The following is a 27,250-nucleotide window of genomic DNA, read 5'->3' on the forward strand; positions in this document are numbered from 1 at the left end:
ATTCAACTAGTGAATGCAGAGGTTTACTCGGTCATTTAGGTTGGCAAATAAAAAAAAAGAAGTAGGCTACTTCATCGGTTTAATAGAAGACGTTTCGCTTTATATTTCTAAAGCTTCATCAGTTCTCTAAAATACAAAAGATGACAAAAAGTTTATAAGCAAGTCTATACATAATATGTTTATAGTCTACAACTTACAACTCAATATGTAGATTTTTTAAGATGTGTGAACTGTACAATTTATTCAACATTTGGAACTAACTTAAACAAAAAAACTGTGCAATTATTAATGTTCATATTCGAAGATACGAAGATTTAAATCGAACATTTGCCTTCATTTAATGATCTTTCTCCAAAGAAGACAAACAAAGCACTGATGCACTGATTGATTGCAGGCTACGCTAACGAAGAATTTTCAAGGGCCATATGTCACCAAATTCCAATCAACAGCGGCGCAATTCCCCGTCAACCTCAGAAAGAGCCACAAAATATGCTTCTCTTCCTTATTTCCCACAAATTACGAACAAGATTACTAAACTATTCAAAAATTTACCCGTCAAAATAGCTCTAAAAAATACCAAAACCGTCGGAAAGTTATTCTCTAAGTCCAAAACTCCACTAAGCCCGTTAGAGCACACGAATGTGGTCTATCACATACCCTGTTCGGAATGCAAATCCTGTTACATAGGCCAGACCAGCCGCTCGCTTCTAGGTCGTATAACTTCACATAAAAGTGACATTAGACTTTCCAAACCCTCTTGTGCCCTTGCACAACACCATTTCCACCAAACATCACATTGACTTCACAAATATCAAAATACTGGCTAAACAAAATAACTATCAGAAACACTCCTTCATTGAAATGTGTGATATCCTCAAGAACCCATCTACACTAAATAAAAGAACCGACATCGATAATTTGAGCCAGGTTTATCACTCTCTCATCTTACATAATAAATAATCAATAATTCTTTCTTTTTTTATATTCAAAATGTGTCTATTTCCATTAAATTAATAACACAATCACCATGTATTTCCAAGTCAAAAAAACACAAATATTTCCGCTATACAAATCCACCCATCCAAATAATTTTTTCATGACCCCCGTAGAAGTTCAAAATGTGTGTCTCAACCACCGCGCCGCTGTTGATTGGAATTTGGTGACATATGGCCCTTGAAAATTCTTCGTTAGCGTAGCCTGCAATCAATCAGTGCATCAGTGCTTTGTTTGTCTTCTTTGGAGAAAGATCATTAAATGAAGGCAAATGTTCGATTTAAATCTTCGTATCTTCGAATATGAACATTAATAATTGCACAGTTTTTTTTTGTTTAAGTTAGTTCCAAATGTTGAATAAATTGTACAGTTCACACAACATCTTAAAAAATCTACATATTGAGTTGTAAGTTATAGACTATAAACATATTATGTATAGACTTGCTTATAAACTTTTGTCATCTTTTGTATTTTAGAGAACAGAGAACTGATGAAGCTTTAGAAATATAAAGCGAAACGTCTTCTATTAAACCAATGAAGTAGCCGACTTCTTTTTTTTATTTGCCAACCTAAATGACCGAGTAAACCTCTGCATTCACTAGTTGAATACTTTTGATATATAGTGTATCTATATTGTGATTTGAGTGTAGACAGTTGTCTCTCAGATTAGCGAATCGACATACTCCTAACATTTAACCTAACATTTAAGTATCAGACTGCTGAGTCTAATAAAATTTTGTAATAATCACTATACTGTGTATCTAAAACATTGTTCTAACTTCACTATGACAACTTATTTCATAAAATATGATAAATACACTCGCAAAAATAAAAGTATGCCAGTCGGACCAATAGTCGAGGAAATGAAGCATTTTGACTCACAATTTTTTCGTCCAGCATGGATTTACTTGAAATTTTCATAGAAGGTAGGGAATAGTCCAAGGATCATTTCTATATCATGCCGCTGTATTTATTAATAGTAATAGTAATTTTTTATTGTAACCATGTAATCGATGTAAAAATTAATTCTAAGAAAAAAATGTTTTTTACGTTTTCTTCGTAAAACTAATATTTTTTGAGTTATTCGCGCTTGAAAGTAACAGTTTTTCCATGAAAAAATCGACTTTTTTAGAGAGTTTTTTGAGAATATCTCGAAAAATATGCACTTAATAAAAAAACTGTAAATACCAAAATTGTATCTTTTAGTAACACAAACCTAATTCCTTTTCTGTAATATCTTTAAGACCAACACAAACCGAGATTTGAAATATTCAAAGTAAAATAACGGAAAAACTTTGCATTTTGCGAGGAAAACTTAAATAATATTTTTTCAAGTATACAGTTAGCCCTTTCAAAAAATAATAATAAAAAGTTTCTAGCCTAAAAATTAAGCGAATTATGATCAAAAAAATGTCGGTACCTGCTTTTCTCTATGAAAAAATTAGTTAAAACAACCTCGTAACTACCCTCCTAATTAAAAATTAGTCTTCACCTTTCTGTAATTCCTTTTATATTTGTATTATCAATACACTCAAGAAGTTTGACCTATTTAAAAGGCCTAATTTTAGAAAAATTGGAGTTTAAAAAAAATTAATTTTTTGGAATTTCCCATTTTTAGCATTTTACTTCCAAATATCTCCGAAAACACTGGAGATACAAAAAAATAATATATTACTAAATTATAGATTTTTTAATAACTAAAATTCTTTTGTGCATAGATTTTCATTACAGTGAACAGTTAGCGAGATATAGCTGTTTAAAACCTCTATTTACGAGCAAACACCCCCTTATTCGAGCCATTTAAACCCACTCTAATTAAAAACTAAGGGATCTTACGGAATTTAGTTTACACAGTCTTATATCTCTTCAAAAAACCTACAAAATCGTTTTTGAAAAAACTTTTTATCGCCAAAAATGAAGGAGCTATGTTTATAAAACGAATTTTTTTTCGAAAAATTCGGATAGTTCGCTTAGTTTACAATGTTTTTATATAATTTTTGACAATAAGGGATAGTTTACATCCCTAAAAATATTCAACGCCCTTAAGCATGATATAGAATATGAAGTACAGGGTGAGATGATCCTAATCCCAAATTTATATGTAAATCCATGCAAGCCGAAATTATTCTTTTAGGATAAGTAAATGTTTTATATATATCTCCAACAAGGGTGGTTTTAAGGGTTAAAATATTATGATAGTATATCTTAAAGCATAAATCAATCATTATGTAACTAATAAGAACCAAATGTTGACTATATTAAGAGCAAACAGTAGCGATCAACAGGTAGCAAAAACGCGTTCCAAGATTGCGGCTGTAATATTGAATATTTTTTCGAGATATCTGGCACACGTATTCGTAATATAATAAAGAATGGCGGTACAGAGCCCAATTTGAAAAATATATTAGTATGTGGAAATTACTCTGTAATTAAATAAAATATTAAAAAAACGAGCCTGTACCGCCATTAAGAAGAACAAAAAAATACACTTTTTTCAAATACACTTTTTTATCCGATGCCTAGATTTTTTGTCATTTTAGAACTACTAATGAAATACAAAATTTTAGTAGTTCCAAAATGACACAAAATCTAGGCATCGGATAAAAAAGTTTATTTGAAGAAAGTGTATTTTCTTGTTCTTCTTAATGGCGGTACAGGCTCGTTTTTTTAATATTGTATTTAATTACAGAGTAATTTCCACATACTAATATATTTTTCAAATTGGGCTCTGTACCGCCATTCTTTATTATATTACGAATACTTGTGCCGAATATTTCGAAAAAATATTCAATATTGCAGCCGCAATCTTGGAACGCGTTTTTGCTACCTGTTGATCGCTACTGTTCGCTCTTAAAGTTTAAAATGTTATTTTATAATTTTTTACAATTAGGGGTAGTTTTCACCCTTAAAAAACCAAAAGCGTACAACGGCTCAATATAGAAAATGAACTAGAGGGTGTAATGAGCCTAAACCCAAATTTTTGTACAAATCAATGCTGGACGAAAAAATTGCGAGGTTTTGCCATTTTTTCAGCTTTATTTCCTCGACTACAACTAAAGTCTTGAAAAAAACTTAGCGACTATGAAACTAAGGGAAAATATTGTCGTTTTCACATTTTTATTGTAAAGTGTCTTTTACGAAAATATTTCACGACACTGGAAATACAATATCTACATTATTACTTAATATTCCGTAAGTTATTTTTTTTGTCTAATATAGGTATGTATTTTAAACGAAAATTGTCTTAATACATTTTGATACATGCATATGTTTCCAAGTGGGTTGTTGGATTGCTTAAAAGCTGTATGAAAATACTGATTTAGAAAAATACAGAAGTAACTAATCTAAAAGGCATAGGAAATATACATATAGCTCTACAAAAATAATATCTACACATTTATATTCATTTATATGTACATATAGGCGTGAATGTAGGACTTAGGCAAAATATTTAACATTTGATGCAATTAAATACCAAATAAATGGCGCCAGTACACAACTCGTTACACTCTCTGTATATCAATCGGTATCAATAGGATCTTACATATTTCGGTAAACCCTATCTCGTCAGAGATCCGTGTACAACAACGATAAGGCAATTAGTGTGGGCCCCATACTCGCTAATTTTTACTAATTAAGATTTCATTTTCAGGACATCTTACAAAAAAAAATATAAAAAAACCCAAAATAATCGGCCTCAAAAAAAAAGAAAAAAAAATTAACACCGGTGCAAGCCAACAAAAAAAAATTTTCTAACAAAAAAAAAACACAAAAACTCGGGCAAGTAGGGCCCAACGCTTGAGCATTCGGTCTCTGAACCGAGCTTAACTCGGTTCAGAGGCCTGGGGTCCAAGCAAGTAATTTTAGTACCGCGGACAAGTCACAAGAAGATAACAGGCATATAGCGCCTCACCCTGGCCTGATTTGCAAATCGATTAGGGCACCACGTTGGTATTCTATTACCCAGGATTCCCACGTGAAGAGCATTTGGCTGATAGTTGTGCCCCTATCGCGCATCAGCGTGCTATAGGGGGGAAAGGGATGGCCTGGAGCATTGGAGCGCGGTGGAGTGACTCCTGTCTTAGACTCGGGTTAATACATCTCGCTCCAATGAATTGTTACACCCGAACGTACTTCCTTAGGGGTGAATAAGTCTCACGGGTCGGGTTGAATCAAATTGCTTGCTAGATCTGTTTAGATAAGAATTCCTAAGCAGAAAAGTGAACGAATGTCTCTTGAAACTTCCTACTTCACGTGGATAAATACAAAAGCGACATCTACTCTGATGGCCAAAACGAAACACGACTCGATAAAGTTGATTGCTCTCTTTTGTGCTGTATGAATGTGTACGTGAATGTAGGACTTCGTCAAAAAGCCTTGTCCATACTACTTGTATATGAATCGGTATTAACAGGATCTTACATGTTTCGCTATAAGTAGATATGAATTCATAAGCAGAAAAGACAACGAATGCCTCTTGAAACTTCTCACTTGGAGATTGTATAACTATACTGTGTCACCTCTTTCGAGAGCTGTTATTTAAAATGTTAACTTTCTATATTTATACATTATACATATACGTTTTCTGACATTCCAGACATTAACTATACATTTCTGGACTTTTCAATGACATCTAGAATATCTAACTGTCGTGACAATAGTAATAAAGCGTGGTTCCTGCACTTATTGAAAACAGGTTATCTTTTGTCGTAGTTCTGTGATATATCTGATGGCGGAACTACTGATCCAAATACTAATTTCTTGAGCATGCCCTACATGTATGCATCCGGTGTTGTCAGATTTGGTGAATGAGTTGGATACTTGAAGTCTGTTCCACGAGCATTTATTCTGTTTTCTAAATGTTCGTGAAATAAAACTAGGGAAATTATCACTCTACAGCTGTAGAGCCATCCATACATAGAGAAAATTTCGTAAATCTATAACCTCAGGTGTAATAATGTTCTCTCTGTAACTCTCTCGATCAACAGTAACTGGATGCTCATGCTCATTTTCAACAAAATAGTGACCAACAATCCGATTCCCAGACACTTCACACCAAATGGCAACTCATTTATTGTGGATTAGTTTTGTCTAATATATCTGCATGTTCAGATCTAAGAAATCGAGTTGTTTGTCTATTGATATAAGGTGAATATGACTTCCGTACGAAAACAACACATCTCTCAAGAAATGTGAATCTTCGTACTCTGGATTTTTGGATTACTAGATTATCAACGTACACAGCGTGCACGCTGCGTGCAAGCTGCTTGTTTTCAAGCCAAGTTTCCCGTCAATACACATTTGTTTCTGGGCTTCAATACAAGCTGGGAATAAACAGCTCTGTATCTACGTTGTAATACATCGCGCGGTCAACGCGTATTCACTGATTGTCCAGCACATACTGCCAAACCGCCTGACTTGTCTTCAAGCCGCTTGCACGTGTAGACGTAGCAGAAACTGACGTGCTATCGGTCCACGCGGCTTGCAAGTGGCTTGCATGCAGCGCCTGATTACAACTCATGTACTGCCGAACCGCCTGAATTGTTCAGCCGCGTGCACCTGGAGACGTAGCAGAAACTGACGTGCTCTCGGTCGACACAGCTTGCAAGCGGCTTGCATGCCGCGGCTCACCTTGAGTGTGCAGCGCCTGATTACAACTCATGTACTGCCGAACCGCCAGCGATTGCACGCAGCGTGTACGTGGCTTGAAAATACGCAAATGTGCATAGAGCCTTACACGTTTGTTTAAAACCTTTACTCTTTATCCAATTTGAATGGAGTAAGAATAAGCAACAAGAGGTTTGAAAAGTCGCGGTTTTAATAATAGAGCACTGTTAATACGACCGGTAATAATTGCGTGCTCAATTTCACATTTAGACGAGCCGTATAAAATTCGATAGTGTCTATTTTGGCTTTTTGTTTTTCTACACAAAATGCCAAATAAAACATTCTTTGGTTTTTGCATGAACGTGAAGAAAGGACATATTAGGTGATTAATTTTAGGACAATTAATTTTACGGCGCGTGAACTAAGTATGTGTTGTATAAAAAACTATTTTCATCAATAATAATATACAGTAATCGTCAACCTACTAGATACATAGGAAAATTGAGCTATTACAGTTCTGGGACCCTTCACTTGTTGCAATGCTTATTTTTATGTCTAGTCACGTTACGTTTAGAACGTCAAAAAATGCATAGAAACTGAACATTGACATAGAAAATTGACAAATTACAGCTGTATTAAATACAGTTGATCTAATTTTGACGTTTATAGTTGTCATTTTGGTAAAGTTGTTCTGAAGCTATTTCCTTGTGGCATTTTTGTAATTAACTATTCTAAATGGGAAATAAGCCACAATTTAGAATAGTTCATTTGTTAAAATTTTAAAATATTGTAATATTCTTGGTGTTTGAATAAAGTTATTTTAAAGCAGAGTAATAATACTACAGTAGAACCCCGATTATCCGTGCCCCTCGGGCCCAGACGTGGCACGGATAATTGAAAAGCACGGATAATCCGATCATTTATTTCTTATATATGATACATAATATGTATATAGATAATATGTACCTATCATAAAAAGATAACAGAAAAAATAAATCTTTCATTATGAGTCTCTTTTTGTGCATATAGAGTTTCCGTCGAGTGATTTACAGTGACGCTATTTTGATAAAACCTCAAAAATTCAATTTTAGTAATAGAAAATCATAGCACGGATAATCCACACACGGATAATCGGGGTTCTACTGTATTAATTAATGTATTTTTTGTTTGGAAAAACAATTATTTTGAATATTTTCTTGACAGTAACATGACAGGGATGAAAGTCACATCTGAGAACGGAACGGATTAGCCCATAAGCACAGCAATTAGGTACCTACCCATGTATCTAGTAGCGTGTCGCTTACTGTATATTATAATTACAAATATGTGTTTAAGAGGGACGTAGATCTAATTTGTACCAGTAGTTTCCAGCACACATAAGAAATAACGTACAATTATGTAAGTATTCTAAGTCTACTAAAATGGACAGCACAATAACTTATACGAGCTTTTATTAACATTGTAAAGATTAATAGGAAATTAACTACTAAAGCTGAAAAAATCTACCGCGCATGTAGTCTCTTTCCAATAGACTAAAATTATAAAAGTAACTACATTGGTTTGGCTTGATGCAACGATTAAGCATCAAACCATTATTATAGTCCAGAAAGCCACTGCGCATCCGCTAGGAAAAATATTCTAATTCGGATTTTTTGCACAATCTTACTCAAAAAGGACTCCTTTTAACAAATTTGCATGTTGCCAGGACCAAAAGGTGGTCAAAAAAATTTTTAAACGCTTTTTTTTGTTTTTTTCCTAAAATAATTTTTTTTGCATTGAAAAAAGTTTTTTTAGGTTTTTTGGATCATTCCAAACAGAAAAGGTCTTTAGTGACTTTTCTCTAAAAATGATAGTTTTTGACATATAAGCGATTAAAAATTAAAAAATTGCGAAATCGGCCATTTTTAACCCTCAAAAACTATGTGAAAAACTGAAAATTTTAATGTTTCCAAGGTAGGTTGATATTCTTTAAACATTGATCAATGAAATCCCGAAGAGTATTTTGCAATACAATATTCAAAACTCCTTTGTTTTTTCATTGCTAATCAAGCGTGCGCGACACTATTTTCCACCGACATGACAGTATGGTGCAAATGAAAGGAATAAATTCGTTATTTCGTAAACCGGGGACTTTAAGGAAAAATCCCGAAACCGGTCGACTTTTATTTTTAAGTTATGATATTGTGGCATATATGGTATACTAGTGACGTCATCCGTATGGGCGTGATGACGTAATCGATGATTTTTTTAAATTAGAATAGGGGTCGTGTGGTAGCTCATTTGAAATGTTCTTCAAATCTCTATTCACTAATGTAAACATTTACATAATTATTTATACAGGGTGTCCTTCTACTTCTTTTTTTGTCAAATAATTTAATTTAATAAAAAAATTTTGGACACCCTGTGTAAATAATTATGTAAATGTTTATATTACTTAATAGAGAATTGAAGAATCTTTCAAATGAGCTAGCACACGACCCCTATTCTCATTTAAAAAAATCATCAATTACGTCACCACCTCCAGATGGATGACATCACTAGTATACCATATATGCCACAATATCATAACTTAAAAATAAAAATCGACCTGTTTCGGGATTTTTCCTTAAAGTGGCCGGTTTACGAAATAACGAATTTATTCCTTTCATTTGCACCATACTGTCGGTGGAAAATAGTGTCGCGCACGCTTGATTAGCAATTAAAAAACAAAGGAGTTTTGAATATTGTATTGCAAAAAACTCTTCGGGATTTCATCAATCGATGTTTAAAGAATATCTACCTGCCTTGGCAACATTAAAATTTTCAGTTTTTCACATAGTTTTTGAGGGTTAAAAATGGCCGATTTCGCAATTTTTCAAATTTTAATCGCTTATATGTCAAAAACTATATATATAGAGAAAAGTCACTAAAGACCTTTTCTGTTTGGAATGATCCAAAAAACCTAAAAAAACTTTTTTCCATGCAAAAAAAATAATTTTAGGAAAAAAACAAAAAAAAACTTTTAAAAAATTTTTGACCACCTTTTGGTCCTGGCAACATGCAAATTTGTTAAAATGAGTCCTTTTTGAGTAAGATTGTGCAAAAAATCCGAATTAGAATATTTTTCCTAGCGGATGCGCAGTGGCTTTCTGGACTATTAAAAGTATAAAAGAAATGTAGGCTGCAGGGTTCCTATGTTACGCTTATAGTTCAGCCAGTGGGGAAAGCATTTGACCTTGCATGGGGAGCTGCCCCAAATTTTATTATTAGCTAGCCCTTGGTGGTGGTCAATAGTAGAGTAAATTTAAAATAGCGACTGAATGCCGCTATTGCGTTATAGGCGAAGCAACGAAGCACTAAAAAGCCCAAAACCTAGGAATTTTCTGCAGTAAGATGAATTGTCATGCAACTTTCTGCATTCCATACAGGAGAGTGTCAGAAAAGTTTGTGAACTAAATTGATTTCCGGGAGATGAAAATTTCTATAAGAAAAATGCATTCAATGTGCATCTCAAAGAGATGGAAAATGAAAAATTTATAACTCAGGAAACACTGAAGGAAATGCGTTCAATTTTTATACTCGGGGGTTTTGGAGGTCGTTGAACACGAATTTAATCTCGGTGATGCACTCCAAGGTACCTGATGCCCAGGGTGGAACTCGTCGCCTGGAGTTTTATGTTATGATTATTCAAAATCAGTCAATAACCAATAATCTGGGGTTTTGCTGGTCGCTGAGCACGAATTCCATGACGACTATGGTCTCCGAGGTACATGGTTTACTGATGAAAAATTCATATTCAGCGACCCCCAAAACCCCCCAAGTAATGGTTATTGACTGATTTTGAATGATTATAACCTAAAACTCCAGGTTTCATGCTCACCGACCACCTAAACCCCCTAGTAATAGTTATTGACTGACTTTGATTATAACATAAAATTTCAAGCGACAAGTTCCACCATAGCCACCAGATACCTCCGAGGTCATCACCGACATAAAATTCGCGCTCAGCGACCCGTACCGATTCGTGTCTTAGGTGGTTTGAATCTTTATTTTGTGCGGTTAATATACAGGGTGTCCAGAAACTCTAACGACAAACGAATACAGGAGATATCTCAGATAATTTTAAGACAATTTAACCCAATTCACTTAGTCCGAAAATGCTTCCTAAGGGAGCTAGAGCTATTTGAAGATGGCGTCTGGTAATTAGTTTTCTTAAATACCTCCGGTACGCTTCTACTTAGAAAAACAAAAATTGGTAAACGTATTTATCTACCAGAGATAAATCAAATCCATCCATTTCAAATTTCTAGTACCGGTCATAGGCGTCCGTTTTGGGTAGGGCAAAGGTTAATTTATCGCATAACTTTTTTGTCTTTGACTTTTAAGCATTTTTGACTTTGGATTATTGTACTAAAAGGTACTCTCGTTTTAAGTCGATAGGATACACCGTTTTCTAGAAAAATTGACTTGAAAATTTTTCGTTTTTTAAATTTAAAAAAAAACTATTTGGAAAAACGAAAATTTGTACGTTCAGTTATATTCCAGAGATGAATCGATTTCATTAATTGCGAATTTCTAGCATCGGTCATAATATGCGTCGGTTTTGGGTAGGTCAACGGTTATTTTATCGCATAACTTTTTTGTCTTTAATTTTTAAGCATTTTTGATATTAGATTATTAAATTATGAGGTATTCTAGTAGTAAAAGTTCCTCTTGCTTCAAGTTGGTAAAATACACCGTTTTATTTTTCAAAATTTATTTCAATTTTTTTTTTCAAATTCAAGAGACGAAAAATTTTCAAATTGAATTTTTTAGAAAACGGTGTGTCCTACCGACTTAAATCAATAGTAGCTTTTAGTACTAGCATACCTCACAATTTAATCATCCAAAGTGAAAGATGCTTAAAATGTAAAGATAAAAAAGTTATGCGATAAAATAACCGTTATCCTACCCAAAACGGACGCCTATGACCGGTACTATAAATTCGCAATGGATGGAATCGATTTATCTCTGGAAGATAAATATGCGTACAAATTTTTGATTTTCTAACTATAAGCGTTCTGGAGGTATTTAAGAAAAACGAGTTACAAGACGCCATTTTTAAAGAGCTCTAGCTCCCTTAGGAAGCATTTTCGGACTGGGTGAATTTGGTTAAATTGTCTTAAAATTACCTGAGGAATCTCCTGTCTTCGTTTGTCGGTAGAGTTTCTGGACACCCTGTATATTAACCGCACAAAATAAAAATTGAAAAAAAAATTGTAGAAAATCTTATGTGCAACAATTTCATTCCTTACCATATCTGCCAAAAAGTTGAAAATGGTGGATATTGAGCAAACACAGCTTTTTAAAAAGTTTCCTTCAAAATCAAGATGACGGGTAACGCAACGGTGGAATTCAGTCGCGATTTTTGAATTTACACTACTATGCCTGGATCCTGCGTACCAAAAAAAGTTGATTAATAGCAAGCTGAAAATTTGTTAATAGCTTAACGGTGTCTAGTCGGACAAACTTTGATGTATGGGAACACTGGAACAGGGGAAGTTTTAATTGTGGAACGTGATTTTAATTGTGGAACGTGTCATCCTGACAAGTTTATGATTTTAAAAACTAGCAGGTTGTTTTTAAGTTTATTCAATAGCAAACTTTATACAATATATGAAAAAATGTTTGTCCGAAAAATATGTTGTTCATTTTAATAAATCCGACACGTAGAACATGTCAAATGACAGTAATTATGTTGGTGGTAAATAGCAGTCTGATTTTTGTATGAGACTTTAATAATCCGGTCAACTTAGACATCAAAATGCTTAAATAACAAAAATTGCCGGAGAGCCAAATTTTGGTGAAGAGCTAGGGTATACCATAACAAATAAAGTTTAAAAAGTCCCCATCGATCCCATGTGTGCGTCAAAAGTTATTCGGGGTCAAAGGTCAAAATTTGAGATTTTTTGGAGTTTTTTCGAAAACGGTAAGTTTTATAAAAAAAAACCTTAAACCAAAGTTGTAGATCTTAAAATTCTCTACAAAACTAGTCCTGGCTATTTTTTTCCTAAGAGTTGCCATTCCTGAGATATCGCGATTCAAAGAGCCACATTATACATGATATGCACACGTTTCCACACCACCTGTGAGGTAGTGTACTCGGCGCGTTTTTTTACCGTGGTTTCCCCTGTAGGCCTACTCCACTAACTGTTTTGACAATTTTAGGATAATTTAAGGAAACAATACCGGTCAAGTTCTAGATATTACCTTATTATTGATATTGATTATTGATATTGCTATTGATTATTAGCTTAACTATTGTTTTGATTTCTTTAGATATTTTAATCAGATTCATATTATTGAAAGTCTACTTCAACAGTCAAGTCTTCTTCGATTTCATCTTCTTCCTCTTCCTCTTGCTGGATGTTCAAAAATTGTTCAAATGTGACTGAGTCATTGGTCTCTTCATTAAAATCACAGGAGTCTTCCTCTGTTGTACTAAACTGGACATTTGAGCAAGACTGACCTTGGCAGTTGGTACACACTAGAGAACACAGCAACCCGACTTTTTTACATCCACATTTGGCACTACAACCTTTTTTGCAATTGCAGAAAATAGTGTTAAGGAGTTTTTCTGGAGCAGGTGGGAGTAAGGTTTTAATCGGTTCCAGAGTATTATCTATTAATTTCCAACCCCAGTCTTCTGGATTCAGTTCATTACCTAGCCATGTTTGAACTTGATAATATACTCGATACAAATGTTGAAAAGCAGATGCTGATGTTGGAGGAAGACATGATAGTTGTACTTGTTTCTTGTTTCGCGTATTTTTTACAAAAGTTAAGTGTCGGTATTTATCAAGACAAATAATTTTTTTTGGAGCTCCATGAGCTTTATTTTTACATGCGATAACCGGCTGCGACACTACGTCCGCAATGTACAGAAGGGGCAAAACGTCAGTACTTACATTATTCGAAAAAAAAGATTTGACTGACTGCTGTAAAGTTTTTACAGAATTCGCTTTCTTCTTGCGGTTTATGGAGCTCCAAAAAAATTATTTATCTTGATAAATACCGATACTTAACTTTTGTAAAAAATACGCGAAACAAGAAACAAGTACAACTATCATGTCTTCCTCCAACATCAGCATCTGCTTTTCAACATTTGTATCGAGTATATTATCAAGTTCAAACATGGCTAGGCAATGAACTGAATGCAGAAGACTGTGGTTGGAAATTAATAGATAATACTCTGGAACTGATTAAAACCTTACTCCCACCTGCTCCAGAAAAACTCCTTAACACTATTTTTTGCAATTGCAAAAAAGGTTGTAGTGCCAAATGTGGATGTAAAAAAGTCGGGTTGCTGTGTTCTCTAGTGTGTACCAACTGCCAAGGTCAGTCTTGCTCAAATGTCCAGTCTAGTACAACAGAGGAAGACTCCTGTGATTTTAATGAAGAGACCAATGACTCAGTCACATTTGAACAATTTTTGAACATCCAGCAAGAGGAAGAGGAAGAAGATGAAATCGAAGAAGACTTTTGACTGTTGAAGTAGACTTTCAAAAATATGAATCTGATTAAAATATCTAAAGAAATCAAAACAATAGTTAACCTAATAATCAATAGCAATATCCATAATAAGGTAATATCTAGAACTTGACCGGTATTGTTTCCTTAAATTATCCTAAAATTGTCAAAACAGTTAGTGGAGTAGGCCTACAGGGGAAACCACGGTAAAAAAAACGCGCCGGGTACACTACTTCACAGGTGGTGTGGAAACGTGTGCATATCATGTATAATGTGACTCTTTGAATCGCGATATCTCAGGAATGGCAACTCTTAGGAAAAAAATAGTAAGGACTATTTTTGTAGAGAATTTTAAGATCTACAACTTTGGTTTAAGGTTTTTTTTGATTAAACTTACCGTTTTCGAAAAAAATCCAAAAAATCTCAAATTTTGACCTTTGACCCCGACTAACTTTTGACGCACACATGGGATCGATGGGGACTAATTAAACTTTATTTGTTATGGTATACCCTAGCTCTCCACCAAAATTTGGCTCTCCGGCAATTTTTGTTATTTGAAATGTCTATATAGACCGGGTTATAATGACAGGGTAACAAGTCAATTGGAAGTTCTGTCCGATAAAATACATGGGACGTTTTCGTAGTGTGGAGTTCGAAACCTGTAACCTGTTCTACAATTAAAACTTCCCCTGTTCCAGTGTTCCAGTAGATCAAAGTTTGTCCGACTAGCCGTTAAACTATTGACAAATTTTCAGCTTGCTATTAACAAACTTTTTTTGGTACGCGAGATCCAGGCCTATACTATTGACACCCCTAAATATTGGAAAAATAAAATTTCTGGCATCTCGCCATGCAAACTTAGGCGTTTTTGTTGTCTAACTCTACTGGACTATTAACTATTATGCAATATTTGAAACAAATTTAACCTGATCCTTGCACACCATGTCATTTAATTACTTCAAAAATATATAAAAGCACATCTTATAAAAATAAAATGATGTGCATGACTCTCTACATATAGTCCAGGGCGCATCTGTTTTGAGATGGACTTTGAGAGGTGACTCATATTTTTTTGCAGAAATTGCTTGGAATTAACTCATATAATAATAATTGAGTTATCCTTCTACTCAAAAAGGTCCGGAACATTGTTTAAATAATCAAAATGTCAAAAAATTAAGGAAAAAATCGATTTTTTTCTTCGTTTTTTGATTATAACTTTAAAAGTATTCGCTTCCGAGAAAAGTTGTACCAAAATAAAAGTTGCGTAATTAAATTTCCTATAATTACAACCTGATAAAAATTTTTAAAATTGTTACGCTTGTTGCAAAATAGCAATAATTGCGAAAAAACCATAAAAAAACAGGTATTTGCATTGTTGTTCTGAAGCTATTTCCTTGTGGCATTTTTATGATTAATTATTTATATGGGAAATAAGCCACAATTAAAATGAAAAAAATAATTTTATTAACGTTTCGATGTTTTGATCTCAAAGAAGGATATTGGATATGAGACTCAAGTGTATAGAAAACCAACACACACCAACAGATATCACAATTACAAGTCAAATCACAACATCAACGTTAAAAAGGGAATCATTAAATCCTTATATGATAGAGCCAAAATTACTTGTTCTAACGAAAATTCCTTTTTAGCAGAAAAACAATTGTTAACATCTGTTTTATTAAAAAATGATTATCCTTTATCGTTTATAAATAAGGAATTGTCAAGATTGGATCGAATGGAACAGAACAACTTAGAACGGGATCCTACAACATTCACCAGAAATAATACGAGGAAAATATCAATACCATATATAAAAGGACTATCCGAGAAACTTAAAACAATAGGAAATAAATTCAACATTTCAACAACATTCAAAACAACAAACACATTGAGATCTATTCTATCTAAAACTAAACCTAACAATGATCAAGAAAGAACAAAAAATTGCATTTATAAAATACCTTGTGAATGCGAACAATTTTATTTAGGTGAGACATCAAGACCATTAGACGTTAGAATAAGTGAACATCAATCTTATATTAAAAATAGAGAATTTGAGAGATCTCAAATATGTCAACACGCATGGGATAATGAACATAGAGTTCAGTGGAGAGATTCAAGTATAGTCCTGAAAGAATCAGATAGTAAAAAGAGAAAAATCAAAGAAGCGGCTCTAATTATGCTAAATGAAACCAATTGTGTCGCAAATTCCTCGGTAGAATGCAGTAGGATGTGGTTACCCATACTGAAAGAGGAAGTCAATAGAAAGAAAATACCAAGATTAGTAAGTCAATAATATCGAGCTAGTACATATTTTATATTTTAGTATTACTTATATATCTAGTATTATTAATAATATTTATAATTTAAACATGTTACAAGTCAGAATTTGGTATTATTTTTTGAGAGTAAATTAATGTAAGACCAAATACTTACGATGTCGGGATAGTATCACAGGGTTTTTCCTGGTTTTCCCTTGTGATTTACTATGAAGTCTCTAACGCGAGAATTTTACTGTCGTTGCATTTGGTTGTCTTTTTAAAGACATATCACATGCTATAATTTTTTATGACGGATATTCTTGAGTTGGGGTTAATTTCATGTAATCGAATGAACTATCTTTCAGTAAGTCGTCCCAGGAACGCAACTCATAAAATATTGGCAATATCATTTTAAAGTCTTCTACTTTAAAATGTATAATATATGTCTGAATTGCCAATATAAATGAGTGAGATTAAATAAATTATTAGAAGAATTTTTTTTGCTTAGCAACAACACTTTAGTTTATTTTAGTAATATTTTGTATTTTGACAACGGCACCCGATTTGGGCGTCGAAACGTTAATAAAATTATTTTTTTCATTTTAATTGTGGCTTATTTCCCATATAAATAATTTAGGTATTTGCATATTACGTTTTTCAGCAATTTGTGCTCCACTTAGGTACTTCATGTTTTACCCAGAAAAACTTTATGATATAATAAAATAGCATTGTAAATTTCGTTTAGATCGGTGCAACAGATTTTGCAAAATAAATTTTGCAATCCAGGTTTCGCAAAAAAGATTATTTTTTTAAAATGTTGCAGGACTGAAAATAGAGCAGGTAGCAAGTTGAGGTATTACATATAGAAGGATACTGTACCTTTAATTAAAATCGGTTGACTAGCAGAGCGTCAGGAATTTTTCGATTGGAATAGGACAGCGGTGTTCGATTCACACAAGTTGATTTCCACCAAAATTTCTTCCAATCTTTATTTAATATATTATTTTCTGACTCTATATTTTGTTGTATTTTAAAATTTTAATTCCACAAAAATCAACTTAATTTAATTATTGTTTGTGCAATATTGTTTAAACAATTGCATATGTTTAAAAATAATATATTTTGTAAATAATGTTTTCATTCTCTAAGTTAAAATATACGAACAAAGAAAGTTTTTGCTAAAAAAAGTGTTATTTCAAAGGATAGAGTATGTGTTTTTATTTTGCAATAAACAAATTTATTTATTTATATAGAAATGTACTAAAAATTAAAATTTATCAATATTTATCAAAGGTCATTGGAATGCCCAATCAGAGCAAACGTATCCGCTGTCCTGCGCGTAGCATCAAAAATTAAATTAAATGAAAGGTATAGTATTCTTATATAGGTAAAAAAAAAAAATTCAATTTGCTGTCTGCTTTATTTTTAATCTTGCAACATTTTGAAAAAATGATTTTTTTGCGAAAGCTGGATTGCAAAATTTATTTTGCAAAATCTATTAAACCGATCTTAATAAAATTTACAGTAGTGTTTTTTATATCATATAATTTTTCTGGGTGAAACACGAAGGTCCTAAGTGTAGCATAAATGGTTGAAAAACGTATAATGCAAATACTTGTTTTTTATGGTTTTTTCGCAATTATTGCTATTTTGCAACAAGGGGGTAGGAGATTTAATTACGCAACTTTTATGTTAGTGCAACTTTTCTGGGAAATGATTACTTTTAAAGTTATAATCAAAAAGCGAAGAAAAAAATCGAATTTTTCCTTCATTTTTTGACATTTTGATTATTTAAACAATGTTCCGGACCTTTTTGAGTGGGATGATAACTCAATTATTATTATGTGAGTTAATTCCTAGCAATTTCTGCAAATATGAGTCACCTCTCACCATCAAAATGTACTAATATTTTTACAAATGCGGCCTGGTCTAATAGAGAAAGAGACTACTAAGCACGTTCTAGCGACGAGAGAGGAAACCGAAGGAGGAAGAGGTGAAAAGCAAAAGTTAACGTGTGCTTGCGAGTATATGTGTGTTATTACATGGGTTAAAGTTGTATTACCTGACAAGGCCTGAGTCAACAGTGGAGTGTTATTATTCGGAGTGAGCTGTCCATTGGTTAGATCCACTGAAAACACAGAGACAAACACTAGATTAGAAACACAGAAAAAACAAAACACAATCGCGTGTATTTTTGTGCTAAGTGTAACGGACAGTTGAGGATGGGATGTTCAGTGGATGTGACAATTGATTTTCTGTTCTGTTATAATAAAAATAAGGTTTAAGTTTTGTTTTTCTTTTAACTTGTATTACAGATATACATATGTTTCATATTAGGTTTTTCTTATTAAAAGTAGTTTTTATTCTCTTAAAAAATAAAAAAAAATTAATTCCGTTACTAAAAAAACTGTATATTCAAAGACAGCTTTAAATCAATATATCCTGTGGGAGTTTTTTGTCAGTTTTTCTACCAGGCGGCCCCCTGCAAATGGGGGATGTGACAATTGATTTTCTGTTCTGTTATAATAAAAATAAGGTTTAAGTTTTGTTTTTTTTAACTTGTATAAGATATACTTATATTTCATATGAGGTTTTTCTTATTAAAAGTAGTTTTTATTCTCTTAAAAAATAAAAAAAATTAATTCCGTTACTAAAATAACTGTATATTCAAAGACAGCTTTAAATCAATTTATTATTATTATTATTATATTACCTACTATTCGTGATATACAAATAAACTATAGTGGTAGGCAAATTAATATTATCAAGATTATATAGGTATAAAATATTTAAAGTTTATTAAACGAAGACATGAACACAGTTTATTAAATGAAGAATTTAACAGACATCCTGTGGGGTTAACGGAGACAGTAACCGCAATGGTTACCAGAATAACAAATGAGGAAGTGGCTCAAGCGCTTCAAAAAATAAAGAAAGGAAAAGCAGTCGGATCAGATGAGATTCCTGGTGAAGTATGGAGAGCATTGGGAGAGACAGGAATAAGTTGGCTAGCAGGTCTATTTAATAGAAGTATGGAAGTTGGACAAATGCCAGACGAATGGAGAAGCAGTATATTAGTACCTGTCTACAAAAACAAGGGAGACATACAACAATGTACAAACTACAGGGCTATAAAACTACTTAGCCACACCATGAAAGTATGGGAGAGAGTAATTGATAGACGGATACGTGAAGAAACCGAAATATCCGATAATCAATTTGGCTTTATGCAGGGCAGATCAACAACAGATGCAATTTTCATTGTAAGGCAACTGATGGAAAAATACAGGAATAAAGGGACCAACGCTCATATAGTATTCATTGATCTTGAGAAAGCATATGATAGAGTTCCTCGAGAGATTCCGTGGTGGGCACTCAATAAGAAAGGAGTCCCTGGCGAATATGTAAAGATGGTGAGAGATATGTATGAGGGAGTAACGACTAGTATTAGGACAGGTGTGGAAGAGACTGATAAGTTTCAGGTAAAAGTAGTATTGCACCAAGGCTCGGTGCTGAGTCCTTATTTATTCTCATTAGTTGTGGATCAGATAAAAGCGAAACTACAAGGTAGCATTCCATGGTGCCTAATGTATGCTGATGATGTAGTGTTAATAGGAAATAGTGAAAAAGATTTAAAACAAAAACTGGAATAGTGGAGACAAGCTCTGGAGGAAAAAGGTTTAAAACTTAGTAGGACAAAAACAGAGTATTTGGAATGTTCATTTAAAGATGGAGTTACTACAAATAAAATGGTATATTTGGATGGTGAAACGAATGGGGAAATCAATAGTTTTAAGTACCTAGGATCGGTATTACAGAGTAATGGAGAAATAGATGGAGATGCGTACAGTAGAATTAGGGCTGGATGGATGAAGTGGAAAGAAGCAAGTGGTGTGTTGTGTGACAGAAAAATTCCAATGAAGCTGAAAAGAAAATTCTATAAAACAGCCATAAAACCTTCTATGATGTACGGAACTGAATGTTGGGCAGTGAAAAATAAAGAGGAACAACGAATGCATGTGGCGAAAATGATAATGCTTAGATGGATGAGTGGAGACAAAGAAGGATAAAATTAGAAATGAGTATATTAGGGGAAGTCTAGGTGTGGCACCAATTGATGCCAAAATGAGAGAGTATAGGTTAAGATGGTTTGGTCATGTTCAACGTCGCGACGTTAATTACCCAATACGAAGAATTGTTGATGTACAGATTCCTGGAAGGAGTAGGAGAGGAAATCCAAAGAAGACCTGGGGGGAGACGATAAGGCAGGACATGTTGGTAAAGGGGATTAACATTGATATGACTCAAGATAGAATTGTGTAAAGAAATGCAATTAGGGAAGCCGACCCCTCATAGGGATAAGGCAAAGGGAATAATGATATAGGTATAAAATAACGATATACTCATCTCACTATGAAATACTACCTAATCAACTAATAAATTGAAAAGTACTTTTTTGTTACAGCATTCTCAGAGATTGAATAACTAAAGATGCTGATACAGCAAGCAGAAAAACGGGTACAAAAAATCGCTAGGGTACCAAGATGCCGAAAATATTAGTTAATAGTATTACCAACGCACATCAGTTAAATGACGAACCTACGTACCTAACTACAAAAATTTCCTATCACTTATCGCAGAATACTCAACTGGGCTAACCCTGGATAAAGAAATAAAAAACACTCTGATCTTACCACAACGCAATTCAGAAAATTCGGTTTTAATTGAGAAATCCAAAGTAATCAAATTATTACCTTCATAAACTAATGTATTTAATAACTCCTCGCTCTGGAGAAACGAAAATGGATAACCGAAAAAAATATCCTTAGTATGAACTAACTATCTAAAAGCAAAAATTCAAAAACAATAGCCTAAAATATATCTATTACTTAAACTAATTTTCATATCTACTTGATCTATAAATAAGATCGAGAATAGAACAGGCCAGAAAATCTTTCGAAAAAAATCAAAAGATATGTGATGCTCTAATAAAATTCTAAATTCGAATATACATCAAAATAGTACGTCTGAATATTATAGAAGAACAGAGAATACCGAGCGAATGGAAAAACAGCATAACAATATAGTGCTTGGGCCCACACCGTCGAAAATTTTGTACTTGTTATTTGAGTGGAGTCGGACAAATTTGCGGCTTGGCGCATTATGGTAGTGGGGCGTTTGTCTGCCAAGCTGCCACGAAGTTTTCAATTTTATGCAAGAAAAAAATTTATAACCACATTGGTCATTTTATTTTAATCAATGGTTTTTATCATATAAACAGCGAAAACAATTTTGTCGGACAAAAATATTGGGCCATATGACGCGTCGGACACGCTAAATATGTCAAATTTATGAAAATAATAAATTTATTACCACATGGCTAATTTTAACAGAATCTACCATAAAACTTTTTACAATAATGTGGTACCCTTGTCGGACAATTTTCACGGGGCATTTGCGCAGTCGGATGCGCCGAAGATGTCAATTTCCTGGAATTTTTTTATCTAGTACCACAGATGTCATTTTTATTTTGTACTGTTTTTTTTACATGTGTAATGCATATTGGATCACTTGTCGGACAAAAATAATGGGTCCAAAATTTTCAAAAAAATTTCGAAAATTTTCCCTCTTGTCGGAATTTTTTTTTTGAAAATTCGAGAATAGTAACTACCGAACTATGTTTGTCGTTGTTCAAGGAGTATGTACACAAATTTTCAGATTAAAACTTTTCCAAAATTTTCTCTCTTGTCGGAAAATTGTTTAGAAAATTTTGGGTACAACGCTACGTCACGCCCTTTTAAATGTTGTACTTAGTCTGTGTACCAATTTTCAGCTGAATCGATTCAAAAGTAACCGAAAAAACTGTTTTAACAATTTTTTTGACAATGCCTCCTCTTAAGGGCGTCAATAACCTAAAAGAATTAAGTTTTCTGTTCGTTTGACCAAACATTTTAGTCAGACAATTACATTTTTTGTTTAAGAATATAATTACTTGTAACCTACTAATTTTCTCGAAAAAATGGTTGTGAAGATAAGGGATGTAGGAACCAAGCATAGTTTAACAGTATAGTTTACTAATAAAAATTAAATTTTTTGTCCGACTGTCGATTTGCCCCATATTTTTGTCGGACACTTAGATTTTTTTATTTAGAATATAATTACTCATAACCTCCTATTTTTGTCGGAAAAATGATTGTAAATAAAAAAATTTCAGGAAATTGACATCTTCGGCGCATCCGACTGCGCATAAGCCCAGTGAAAATTGTCCGACAAGGTTACCACATTATTGTAAAAATGTTTTATGTTAGATTCTGTTAAAATTAGCCATGTAGTAATAAATTTATTATTTTCATAAATTTGACATATTTAGCGTGTCCGACGCGTCATATGCCCAATATTTTTGTCCGACAAATTGTTTTCGCTGCTTATATGATAAAAAGCATTGATTAAAATAAAATAACCAATGTGGTTACAAATGTTTTTCGTGCATAAAATTGACAACTTCGTGACAGCTTGACAGACAAACGCCCCACTACCATAATGCGCCAAGCTCCAAATTTGTTCGACTCCACCCAAACAACAAGTACAAAAAGTTTCGACGGTGTGGTCATAAATAATAATTTTATATGTGGGCCTAAGAACTAATACCCATTTTCAAAAAAGAAGAAAAAACATCCAGAAAACTATAGAGGAATAACACTGCTTAACAGCACTCCCAAACATTCACAAAAACTATACTAGAAGAAATCGCCAAAACCATAACCATACGGCAAGAACAACAAGGTTTCCCGAAAAATAGATCTACCATTGATGCAATATTTTTGTTATCAGACAGATAACGGAAAAATCCATAGAATTTAATAAACCTGCTTATATGTGTTTCGTCGATATGACCAAGGCTTTTGACAGAATGCGATTAAAGAAGGTGTTAGAAATAATGGGAGAAAAAGTGCTAAACCACAGGTTAATTAACCTAGTACACGATATTAACAAACAATGTAAAACAAAAATAAAAGTAGGACATTTGACAACAGAAGACATAGTTATAAACACAGGAATCCGTCAAGGCGATTTGCTGAGCCCTTTTATATTTAATTTAATAATGGACATAATATTAGAAAACCTTCCCAGAATAGCTGGATTTAAGATGGGTAATATATTCTTTAGAGTCGTTTGCTACGCTGACGATGCTGTTCTTATCGACGTTGCTGTCTTTATCGCCTATTCTGAAGACAGTCTCCAAAGGCTACTGCATGCATTTAATACTAAAACTAAAGAACTAAATATGCTAATCAACACCGAGAAGACTAAGTGCCTAGTAATTTCCAAAGAACCGATACGTGACAGAATAAGAAGTGAAGACATCAGACAAAACTGTGGAATAGAGGACATAGAAAGATGGATCTGACAGAGATGAAGATATTGGAACAAACATAAAAAGAGAGTGGAGGACAGCAGACTCGTTAAAAGTGCAAAAACGAATAACCCAGTAGGTAAAAGACCACAGGGTAGACCACCAAAACGATGGCGAGAATGTTGAACCTCATCGTCCGGGGAAATGAACAGAAAGAAGAAAAAGAAGAAGGAGGTACGTCTGGTTGACTTGTCTCTATACAGTTTACACCTGGACTGTTAAAACGTCAACCGTAAATAAATTGGAGGCCTTTGAAATGTGGATCTACCGGATAATCTTCAAAATTTTAAGGACATCATATACCTCAAACGAAAAAGTGTCTTTTCTTCTTGTATTACCTACCCGTTTCGGATGTTGGCGACCATCGTGGTAATTTGTACTTTGCACACTGCTGCTTTAAAAATATTTGTGGTTGTTGTGTTGAACCACGTACGTATATTTTTCAGCCAGTAAATTCTTCGCCTTCCTGGTCCTCGCTCTCCTTCTACTTTTTCCTGCAAGATTAGTTGCAGCAGTCCATATCTTTAACTGTTTTTCATGATGTGACCGAGGTATTAGATTTTGGTTGTTTTATATTGATTAACAGCTCTTTTTCTTTTTGTATTCTCAACAAAATACCTTGGTTAGTAACGGGATCAGTATAAGATATCTTCAGGATCCGACGATAAAGCCACATTTCGAAAGCGTCAATTTTCTTGCAGGTGGCGTCTGCGAGAGTCCACGACGCAATTCCGTACAACAATATAGGAAAAATATAACATCGTAGTAACCTGATTTTTTGGGGATTGATAAATTATGACATTTAAATGACTGTTCACAGTAATCCGTCCAAATTGCTGTTCCTTCTTAGTATCATCATAAAATTTGTTTTCTTAGTGAAAAAAAAAACATCATTCCTATGCCATATACTCATAGATAATCCAGTGTAAGTACCAATATGATGAAATAATAGTGAGCGGAAAAATCGAGAGAAGAGAGGAATAGGGAGGAAAATATTGTCGTGGCTAAGAAATATCCGACAATGGCAAAGGCTAAATTTTGCAATTATAGTAGTCAACCTCCATTGAAGAAAGGTTCCTTTAAGAAGAAAAGAAATTTCCACAACTAAGTTCCTAAGTTTTGTACATTTTTCAATCTCTAGCTTTCATCAAAATTTTAACATACCACATAAAATTCAATACGACTCCTAGACACAGAAATATGCAAAAAAGGGCAAAGAAACCTAACAAGTTCTGCTAGGTACTAGCTTTCTTAAAACATATTTTCAAAAAGTCATATAAAAAATTTAATCTATTCAAACAAAACTTTTACTAAAATAAAACATTTCAGCAAAAACCGCATATTTCTATCTAGTCCAAGTAATTAAGCATAAAATAGGACAAAACCTCGCAATTTTTACAGAATGGATCGATTTGCTTGAAAATTTGAGAATTAGTAATGGATAGTACAAGGATCAAAATCTCTATCATGCCGAAAGGCGCTTTTACCATGGGGGTGGTTGCCACTCCATCTCGGGGGTGGAAATTTTTATTATATTTTGACCGCAAGAGTTGGTAAAAACATTTATTATAAGCAAAAAACGTTCTATACATTTTTTTGATAAAATTAATATGTAGTTTTCGATTTATTTGCTATCGAAAGTGTTAGTTTTGTATCGAAAATATCAATGTTTTTAATCAGTTTTCTGCTAATAACTCAAAAACTTATCGTTTTATCAAAACAACTTTGCCTAACAAAAATGTACCTTTTGAAAAAATAAACAAAACCGTTTTTTTTTATTTTCTTTAACCCCAATAGTAATCGAGCTATACTTTTTTATATGCTGGCTCTTCTTCGTCAAATGCTAAATATTGTAGTTTCAAAGTCAAAAACTATGCATTTTTTGAGGATAACTTGTTGAAATTAATTTAAAGTATTTAAAAATAATATTTATCTCCAAAAATTAAAAAAAAATCTCTAGCTAAAACAAATAAGTGATTTGATAATGAAAAGAATGTCAGTCCCTATTTTTTCCAGCAAAAAAGTGATCGTAAACAACCCCTAATCACCACCCTAATTAGAATTTGTCATTGACCTGATTTGGTTTTCTTGATTTATGTATTGTTAATAGGTTCTAGAAGTTTGATCGGCTTAGAATGATCAGTTTTAAAAAAAATGGAGTTAAAAGCGAATAACGAGTTTTTGTAGTTTGGTAAAAAATGCCCTTTCCTTCAGAATAGAAAGATTAGCATTAGAGATACGAAAAAATGTTTAAATATGAAATTTTAAATTATTTAATTCCCAAGAAATTAGTTTGCAAACATTTTTTTACGGCAAAATTGAGTGAGCTATTGACAATTAAAACTTGTAATATCATGCAAAAACCACCTTTAGCAACCCTTTCAATGCCACCTCTTTTTGTGACCGAGAATTTTAAAAGGATTTAATATTGATACCCTTATAGATCTTGTAAAAACCTACAAAAATTTTTTTAACGAACTTTCTAAGATAAAGAATAAAAAAGTCACGGTTAAAAAAACAATATGTTTAAAAAAAAAGGAGAAATCCAATTAGAAGCATAATAATGTAAGTTAGTGGTGTTTTTAGTCATTGGCCTTATTTATTCTTCTTTACTTATGTATTATTAATAGATTCTAGAAGCTTGACTGGCTGAGAGTGATTAGTTTTTAAAAAACTGAAGTTAAAGCGAATAACGAATGTTTGCAATTTGGTAAAAAATGCCATTTTAGTTAGAATAGAAAGATTAGCATCAGAGATACTAAAAAAGTGTTTAAATATGAAATTGTAGGTAATTTAATTTCCAAGAACTTGGTTTGAATACATTTGTTCTACGGCAATAATTTAGTGAATCGTAAATGAGTATACCATCGAAAAACATTGATTTTTTAGATATAAAACTAACACTTTCGATAGCGAATAAATCAAAAACTAATTTTATCAAAAAATGTATAGAACATTTTTTCTTAGAATTAATGTTTTTATTAACTTTTTCGGTCAAATATATTAAAAAATTTTCCACCCCCGAGACGGGGTGGCAACCACCCCCATGGTAAAAGCGCCTGTCGGCATCATATAGATGTTGATCCATGGACTATCCACTACTTACTTATTCTCAAATTTTCAAGCAAATTGATCCACTCTGTAAAAAATGCGAGATGAAAAGCTTAGGTTCCTCGACTAATCTTGAGCCGTTTAGAAGGTATAGGCAGTTAAAATGAGGCAAAATATTAGTGGACACCCGGTATACAAAAAAAATATTCCCAATTTAATTTTAATGTTGTCAAATATTGAATGGGTTGCATGTGTGAGCTCAACTAAGTAATGAAATAAAGGACGTTCTCACAATCAATTTATTCACTCCGGACGACCAGTTTCGCTGTCTATAATGTGCACAGCATCATCAGGTCCCGGTAAGAGTAAACTAAATGATGCAATATAAGGAATGATTTCAGAAGTAAGCACTGTCATACTTTGCTCAGTTATT

At 33.1% G+C, this 27,250-nt stretch overlaps 1 protein-coding gene across 5 annotated transcripts in view; it reads right to left on the reverse strand.

The window, feature by feature from the left end:
* The window catches only part of LOC126882898 (RNA-binding protein Musashi homolog Rbp6), a 1,676,353-nt gene that overhangs the window by 25,595 nt on the left and 1,623,508 nt on the right, over positions 1 to 27,250 (reverse strand). For 4 of the 5 annotated variants that reach the window (XM_050647970.1, XM_050647971.1, XM_050647968.1 and 1 more), the window contains one exon: positions 18,415 to 18,480. The exons of the other annotated variant lie outside the window; for it this stretch is intronic. In XM_050647970.1, the coding sequence (XP_050503927.1) occupies positions 18,415 to 18,480 (66 nt within the window). The remainder of the gene's footprint in view (positions 1 to 18,414; positions 18,481 to 27,250) is intronic. 5 annotated transcript variants of the gene reach the window in all.

This window comes from Diabrotica virgifera, chromosome 4, assembly GCF_917563875.1.
Source record: "Diabrotica virgifera virgifera chromosome 4, PGI_DIABVI_V3a".
NCBI lineage: Eukaryota > Metazoa > Arthropoda > Insecta > Coleoptera > Chrysomelidae > Diabrotica > Diabrotica virgifera.